The following is a 7,984-nucleotide window of genomic DNA, read 5'->3' on the forward strand; positions in this document are numbered from 1 at the left end:
TGTCCCCGTGCTTGGGACCCCCTCAATGAGGTCCAGCATGTTGGTGATGCAGGATTTCCCATTACAAGCCATGCTGGCTGGTCCCCAGCAGGTCTCGCATGTCCAGTGGCTGCAGGTTGGATGCTCGACTACAGTTTCTACCAGCTTTCCTGCTCCGTAGCTCCAGGATCCCCTTGTTATGTCGGTGACCCGCCAGCCCTCTGGCGCAGGCCGGCTGTAACAACAGCTCACGTTTTGCTGCCAGCAGTTCTGCAATGTCACCTCTGAGTCCTGGCAGAGCTCTTGGCCGAGTGCCTGTGACTTTCTCATAGTCCGTTTTATCCATCGGATAAGCTCCCTCTGTCGTCCCTGCAGCGTGGGCCCATCTGCCAGAAAGGACTGAAGTGGCAAGAGGATTTCCCCTGGTATCTTCTGTGCCGAACATGGACTTCGTTGAGCTTCTCGGCTGAAGGCTTTGAGTGCACCTTCAGCACACCGGGCATTAGTGGTCTCACTGAGTCTGGCTGGCTTCCACCTCCTGACGTGCTTGGAAAAGTTATCATTAACTTCCGCGTGTTTTGCTAGATGCTTCTCAAATTCTTCTTTGCCCTTATTGCACTTCTGTGCTGTAGCGGCCGGAGTTTGTGGGCCTTCTTGGTTTCTTCCTCATGTGAACACACCTTCCATTTGGCCTCCTGAACACTGGCACTGAACCAGGGTGGGGTTTTATCAGACCACTCAGTCCCCTTCCTGCTTTGTGGCACAGGCTTTTCTCTGACTCAGTATTTTTAAACAGCCTTCAAACTGTTTGCATGTTATCAACAGCTCCATTCAACCTCTTTCGAACTCGATTCCTCGTTCTTGTCTAATTTCCACTCGTGCCCACATGTGGCAGACTTTTTTTTTTTTTGTCTTGTTCCCTCCTGCTTGAATGTTGAATGCAATCGTAGACAACAAGGATTGCAAGTGACCTTGGGAGGTCGCATTTAGTTCAGCCTCCTGCTCAGAGCAGGACCAGCCCCAACTTCATCATCCCAGCCAAGGCTTTGTCTAGCTGGGTCCAAGACTGGAGCAACCTATCGCCTCTCTGGGTAACCTGTTTCAGTGCTTAACTACACTCCAAATGAGAGTTTTCCCTAATATTGAACTTCAACTTCCCTAGCTGCAGCTTGAGCTCATTGCTCCTTGTCCTGTCATCTGTCCCCACTGAGACCAGTCCATCTCCATCCTCTTTGCAGCCCCCCTGCAGGGAGGTGAAGGCTGCTATCAAATCCCCCTCCGTCTTCTCTTCTGCAGAGTAAATCACCCCGGTCCCCACACCTCCCCTCACGCCACATTGTGGTTGCTGTTGCAGGGTGGCTGACCAGCGGATGCCTCTTGGGCCAGGCCTGGTGTGTGACTGCATTAGGTCTCACCTTGCTTTTCCTCTTGTGGGTGCTAGAAACGGTCGCTTTTTCATCCAGAAATTGCATTTCCACAGCTCGCCCCGAGCAGTCTTTGCCTTGCCTGCGTGGGGGCAGGTGCAGTCTCCCGTGATCATTGCTCGTCTCATTTTAGCAGTTTCTGTCCCCACATTTCATAGTCGCCTCAGGTGGTCAGTGGTACGACCCCAGCCCCGCGTCCTTGTTCAAGAGCGGGGCTTCTCCGTGCAAGGGCTCTGTGGGGGTTCCCCTTTCAGGTAAGATGCTTATGCCGTTCCCATCAGCGCCATCCCTGCCCTACCTTGTCTCTTCATGCTCTGTCGTTCCCACGGTTTGGATCATCACCTGTGAATCGCCGCCCGTCCCCCAAGCCTCGGAGATGGCCGTTATGCTGAGGTCAGTTCATGGCAGGCAGTGCAGTCCACCCCTCTTACTTTTGGCGCTGGGACTCTGAGTTGCCTGTCTGTGCCCAGTGCCACCCACCATGCCTGGACCACCCGTGGCCTGAGCCAGGGACTCCCACCTCCCACATGCCAAGTGCTGACATCACAATCAGCCTGAGCTTCCCATTGGCTGCATTGGGTGTTAATTATCAGTGGGGGGCTGGGCTGTGGAGGAGTTAGGCCCTCCCCGTGGCGGCAGTGGCAGCGCGGGCCTGGGCAGGTGTGAAGCTGCGCTGGAGGGGCTGGCAGCCACAGGCAGGATGCGGCTGGGACCATGCCTCCTGCAGTGAGGTGCGGCCTGGGCCGTGCTGGCCGGAGAGGGGGTGCTGCTGCCCCTCTGAACGGAGTCTGGGGTGGCATCCCTCTGCCCCTACAAGTCACTGTAGGCTCTGGGCAGGCGGAGACCCCGAGCATTAGGGCAATGCTCCCTCCTTGGGGCTGTCTGTCCTCTGCCCAAGAAAAGATGCCAGCCCTGACCAGGTCTGCACCAGTGTCCTGAAGAGCTGCATGGCCACCACCCCAGATTTGCCCCCTGCTCAGCGTGGCCTGGCCCAGGGGGTTTCCCTTCCTTCTCTGCAGCGCCACCCCCCGCCCCGGCAGCAGCAGGATGGGGGCAGTCGCAGGCCCCCTGTATCCTGGGGCAGGGGCGAAGTCCAGGGCTGTATCGGGGACGATGGTGTCGTGTAGCTCCAAGGTTGCACACGGGGTTGGTCTGGGCAGGCTTGGATGGGGCTGATTCTGCTTCGGACTGGCACCCCGCGGCACTGGGACTCTTCCATGCCCAAGAGGGCTGTGGGACATGCTGCCTGCAGTTGCGGGGCTGGCTGTGGGGTCCAGTCCAGCACCAGATGCTTCTCGTTGCTTCCCCTGCGCAGCTGCCCTGACAACCCTGGCCCCGCCATGGTGGAGTACTATGAGTTGCTGGGCATCCCCCGCAGCGCCTCTGCAGACGACATCAAGAAAGCGTAAGTCCTCCCTCCCCAGGGCTCCTGCTCTGCTGTCTGCTTCCCTCAGGCCCATGCATCCAGGCACCAGCAGCTTCCCAGACTCCCTGCACCTTCCTCTCCGATGGGGAAGCACTGTGCAGAAGAAAGGGCTGCAAAGCTGGCCGTGCCACAGGGTCCGTCTGCACTGAGCTAGCCCGTGCCGTGGGGGAGCCGAGCAGAGCCTGCTGCTTGACTGCCCGTCTAGGCCCTAGCAGGCACCGGGGGGCAGGGGGGCAGTCTGACCTGCCCTGGAGACTTGGACACCCCCGATGCCCCCTGTGACGTGGGGCTGGGGCTACGCTGAGAGTAAAGGCACCACACGCTGCCTGGGACTGGAGCAGGATGGGCCCTGCTACACACTACATGCATGCTGTTCGCTGGTGAATCGCACAATAGATGTAGTGTGGCCATACGTGCAGAGTAATTCATAGATTCATAGATTAAGGGTCGGAAGGGACCTAGTAGATCTTCTAGCCCGACCCCCTGCCAGGACGGGAGAACAACAAAAAACCCCAAAAAGAGAAACGGGACTCAAACGAGTCCAGCCAGGTAGGCATCCAGCCTCTTCTTAAAGACCCCCAGGGTAGGGGCCAGCACCACTTCCCTTGGAAGTTGGTTCCAGCTCCTAGCCGCCCTAACCGTGAAGTAGTTTTTGCGGATGTCCAATCTATACCTCCTCTCCATCAACTTGTGCCCATTGCTCCTTGTTATGCCAGCGGGCGCTAGGGGAAACAGCGTCTCCCCCAAACCCTTCTGGTCCCCCCTAGTGAGTCTATAGACGGTCACCAGGTCCCCCCTCAGCCTTCTCTTGTGGAGGTAATTACCACCTGCTAAAATGGCTCTCCAGCTGGAAGAGCCGACCCACTACAAAGACCTGACAGACGAGGGTGGACGCACGGGCCTGGTGGGCAGGGCCGAGCTCCCGGGGATGATTCACCCCCGACCTTGGAGCCTGCGGGACCCGTGTCTGACCGGGGTTCGGGACACCGTGTAACGGTGCAGTCCAGCCTCATGGCTCCTTGTGCCTCCCCGGCAGGTACCGGCGGGCGGCGCTGCGGTGGCACCCGGACAAGAACCCCGAGGAGAAGGACTTCGCCGAGCGGAGGTTCAAGGAGATCGCGGAGGCCTACGAAGTGCTGTCGGACCGTAAGGGGCCAGTGCCCGTCCCGGGCCCTTTGCACCATGTGCTGGCAGCGGGCGCTGGCTCGCAGGCTCTGGGCCTGCAGGTTGCACCCACCCTGTGCATGGTGGCATGGGTGGGAGATGCTGAGCTAAGCCAACCTGGTACCGGTGCCCTGGGGGCACTCGCCTGCCGTCCCCAGATCTCCCAGCCAGCTGGGACCCTGCTGCCCTCACCCCGGCTCTCTCCAGCACCCCCAGGCTCCTGCCTCTTGTCTGACACCCTCTCCTCAGCTTGCTGGGCCTCCCCCGGCTCCCCCGCTTGTCACCCCTGGGCTTGGAAGACTGAGGCCCTGGCCCCGGCGCCAACTCCACACCTGTCTGTCCTGGCCGCTCCTACAGCGGTTCGGTGCTGGGGCTGGGTCAAAGCCAAGGCCACATGTCGGTGCGCGCTGACCTCTCGCTCCTTGTCCTTTGCAGAGAGCAAGCGAGACCTGTACGACCGCTACGGCAAGAACGGGCTCCTGGGAGCTGGTGAGCAAGAAACTGCGATCAGACGGTCCCTTCTCCCGTCCTGGGAACCCAGCAGCTCTGACGGGGGCCGTCTGTCCCAGCTGGGCTCTTGGGGGCAGAGCTGACGTAGGGACACCCCAAAAGCAGGGTGCTCCCCACCCGGCCCCGAGGGGACTGGAATCGCCTGGGGAGCCAGGCATCTCCCAGCGTCCCCCTCCGAGACCCGGGGACACCTGATGGGGATTACCCACACTGGTTGCTGGAAGGTCTGGGATGCCCTGGGCTCAGGGTCCCCCCACTCGGTGGTGGGGGAGAGGAGGTCTGGGAGAGGAGCAGGCGCGGCCTGTGCAAGATGCCAGGTGAAGCAGTGGCCAGCGTAGGATTAAGCCACCCGTGCCCGTCCCTGAGGGCTGCTCTCGCTCTGGCCGCGGAGCCTTTGTTGCCATCTTTGAATCCCAGTGTTGGTTCAGCTCCAAATCCGGGGAGCAAAGCTTAGTAACCAGGTCCTATAAGGTCAGCTGAGCCGGCATCTTGCAGGCCAGCCGCGTGGTTCAGTTGCTCCCCATGTCCAGGCCAGCGTCCAGCGGGCAAGTCCCGGCCCCGGAGGCCTGGAAACGCAGGTGCCCCTGGGCATGCCTGGCCCTAGCCCCGAGGCTGAGACACGTGGATCGCTCCTGATGCCTTTCCCCGGCCAGGTGAGAGTCTGCATTGACCCGCATCTGGTTTCCCCGCAGGGACGGGTGACCCCCGGGCCCGGACAGGCGCTCCAGGCTTCACCTTCACCTTCCGTGGGGCGGATGAGGTCTTCAGGGAGGTCTTTGGAGGCCGGGATCCTTTTGCTGACTTGTTTGGTGAGTGGGGGCCCCGTCCCACGTCCCCCAGCGGGTCCAGCCCCCGTGGCAGTGTGGAGGCTGGGGATGTGCAGCCGGGGAGGGCGGCTCGGGGCTGCCTGTCGCCTGCTCTGTGCCTGGCCTGGAAGGGACCAAAAAATCTGGGAACTGCCCAGACATCTTGATCCGAGCTGGGGTTGCTGCCCGTCATGACTAGGCTTTGTGTGGTCACACACGTGTGCTGGTGCACATGTGCACACGAGTGTTTGAGCACGCGTACGTGTGGTGCTGCTGGGAACTGCTTTGCCTTCTGCGTGCTGAGCTGAGCCAGGAGTGAGCGCAGGGTGTGTCTGCGTCGGCCCGGGCAGCCCCGGGACGATAAGGCAATCTCGGCGCTGCAGCTGGCACCCGGAGCTCTGCCTCACGGCCTCGTCCTTCTTCCCAGATGACATGGGCCTGTTTGGGGACCGGCCGGCAGGGGGGCCCCAAGCCCACGGCCCGGGGGGGCCCTCAGTGACCTACTCCTTCTGCTCCTACGCCTTCCCCGGGCAGGCAGGTAAGGGCTGCCGTGCAGGCCAGGCTGGGTCACCCCCATGCTGCCCAGTCCCTTGTGCCATTGCACCCACCCTGCAGGCCCTGTGCATCCAGCGCCCGGCTCCGCCACTGGGTCTGGGCCACGTGGGGACGTCCCTGGTGCCTCCCTGCCGGTCCCTCGTGTCCCTCTGAGCCCCCAGCCACGGCCTTGTCTTGCAGATGTCTTCTCATCCTTCGGCTCCGACGCAGGAGTCGGCTTCCGCTCCGTCTCCAGCTCCACCACCTTCGTCAACGGCAAGCGCGTCACCACCAACAGGTGAGGCCGTGTCGGGCTCGCCTGAGCCGGTCCCAAGGGGTGGGGGCTCCGGCTGCCACCCGCAGCTGGTCTCGCGTCCCTGCCTGGCTGTGGTCCCTAAATAGGGCCCTTCGGCCCCTGAACCATGCAGGTCCAAGCAAGCGTGGGGTGGCTGCACGCAGGGTGCCCGATGGTGGGCTGTGCACGGGGCCCTGGAGGTCAAGGTGCAGGCGCTGCCTGCCCACCCCAGAGAGGGGGTGTCTCAGGGGGAGCCCAGCTCCGAGGTGCCTTTGCAGGGGCTCGGGGCCTTGCTTGGGCTGGCCATCTGCAGGGGCGCGGCTCCCCCCCTTGGCTGCATGGGCTGAAGCCATCTGTCCTATGCGGGGGCTGGGCTGTGCCATGTCCAGGGGCCCGGCCATGCAGAGGGGAGTGTTGTGGGGGGCAGGGTTGAGGCGGGGCATGAGGGCAGTGAGGGACAGTGTGGGGGTGGTGAATGGGGCATTGTTGGGGGGGCAGTGTGCATATGGAAGGGAAAAAGGGGAGCCGGGGCTGCGTATGCATGCGCACCAAATGCCCATGTGTGTGAAAGGAAGATACATGGGGGCATGTGCATGGAGGGGGTCTGGCACATGTCGTTCCCCGCCCCCCCAGCCATGATCTGAGTGCCCATTTCCCAGGATCGTGGAGAACGGACAGGAGCGGGTGGAGGTGGAGGAGGATGGGGAGCTGAAATCGGCCCAACTCCTACGCGGTGAGAAGCACGTGCGGCCGGGGCAGGTTCAGGGAGGTCTGTCGGGGCTGGGACCTCGGCCCCAAGCAGCCTGGCTCTGTCCACGGGGCATTGGCCCAGGCCTGTGCCACAGGCATGGCCTGGCCCTGCAGCCAAGGCACCAGGGGCCTGGTGCTGGTCCCCCACGGCCCTGGTTTCAGCGGGCGCTGGGGTGGCACCCTCACCCGTGCAGATGCAGGCGGTGCAGCGGCTCCAAGCCACCAGGAGCTGCCCGACCTCCGGAGCTGTACCCCCGGGTCTCCAGCGCCGCGCCGCAGCCCCAGCGTCGCCTCCTCCTGGGGCCTGCCCGAGGACGAGGACCGGGATGTGCAGCACAGTGCACCCTGCAGCCTGTCCGGGATGGAGGATGTGGGGCAGCCCCGAGCCAGTGCCAAGAAGTGGTGGGGCAGCACGTGGCGGCTGTGCAACGGGCTCGGCGGGGCGCCTGGCACGCCCCGGGAGCCCCCGGGCAGACCCAGCGGGGCTGAGAGCCCTGGCGGTGGGGACAGCATGTGGGAGTGGGAGGAGAAGGCGGCCGCGGCGCTGAAGGGGGGGAGCAGTGCCGGAGCCGGCAGGGCCCGGGCTGCTCCCCACGAGACCGAGTCGGTGCCCGACGAGCCTGAGTTCAGCCTCAGCGACATGTGCAAGGCGCTGGCCGAGATCGAGTCGGGTCCTGAGGACACGGAGTCTGTGGTGTGCGGCATCCTGTGACCCCCTACCCCAGGCGCTGGGAGCCCTGGGGCTGAGCCCAGGCCAGGCCAGGCCGTGGAGTAAAGGCAGCACCAGAGGGACTGGCCTCCGTGTGCATCACTCAGCAGCTGGGGCTGCGCCTGGGCCCCCTCGCCTCTGCCCCAGCGCCCGGCCCCGCACCTGGGCTGCGGCCCCTGGGGGTCCTGCTATGGGGCAGGGGGGCGAAGGAGGGAGATGCTTCTCGCTGGGGGAGCGGCGTGCAGCCCGGCACGGTCAGGTTGCGGCTCGGGGGAACCTCGGTGCTGCCTGAGCCGGGCAGCTGCAGGCCCTGCCCGACATGCACGTGTGTGCACCCCCTCGAGCCGGGCAGGGCAGCAAGGAGGCGGGGGCTGCGGCCAGGCCGGG

At 63.5% G+C, this 7,984-nt stretch overlaps 2 protein-coding genes across 2 annotated transcripts in view; both read left to right on the forward strand.

Moving 5' to 3' along the window:
• The first annotated feature begins 2,733 nt into the window (after positions 1 to 2,733).
• Positions 2,734 to 7,666, forward strand: LOC109301485 (dnaJ homolog subfamily B member 2-like). Its single transcript, XM_019522674.1, has 7 exons — positions 2,734 to 2,808; positions 3,866 to 3,975; positions 4,429 to 4,482; positions 5,196 to 5,312; positions 6,045 to 6,141; positions 6,798 to 6,871; positions 7,083 to 7,666. The coding sequence occupies exons 1-7, from the start codon at positions 2,744 to 2,746 to the stop codon at positions 7,598 to 7,600; spliced, it is 1,035 nt and encodes a 344-aa protein (XP_019378219.1). The 5' UTR covers positions 2,734 to 2,743; the 3' UTR covers positions 7,601 to 7,666.
• A 250-nt stretch (positions 7,667 to 7,916) lies between these two features.
• LOC109301594 (dnaJ homolog subfamily B member 2-like) overlaps positions 7,917 to 7,984 on the forward strand; it is a 5,859-nt gene continuing 5,791 nt past the window's right edge. The window contains exon 1 of the mRNA XM_019522829.1: positions 7,917 to 7,978. Within this exon, the coding sequence (XP_019378374.1) occupies positions 7,917 to 7,978 (62 nt within the window). The remainder of the gene's footprint in view (positions 7,979 to 7,984) is intronic.

Source organism: Gavialis gangeticus, unplaced genomic scaffold (assembly GCF_001723915.1).
Source record: "Gavialis gangeticus isolate Ggan-Ray unplaced genomic scaffold, GavGan_comp1, whole genome shotgun sequence".
Taxonomy (NCBI): Eukaryota; Metazoa; Chordata; order Crocodylia; family Gavialidae; genus Gavialis; species Gavialis gangeticus.

Bases quoted from the DNA above. Each gene is read 5' to 3' on its own strand.
- LOC109301485 (XM_019522674.1), top strand. From the start codon at position 2,744: ATGGTGGAGTACTATGAGTTGCTGGGCATCCCCCGCAGCGCCTCTGCA. The intron at 2,809-3,865 runs GTAAGTCCTCCC...CCTCCCCGGCAG, and splicing joins GCAGACGACATCAAGAAAGC to GTACCGGCGGGCGGCGCTGC. The intron at 3,976-4,428 runs GTAAGGGGCCAG...TGTCCTTTGCAG, and splicing joins CTACGAAGTGCTGTCGGACC to AGAGCAAGCGAGACCTGTAC.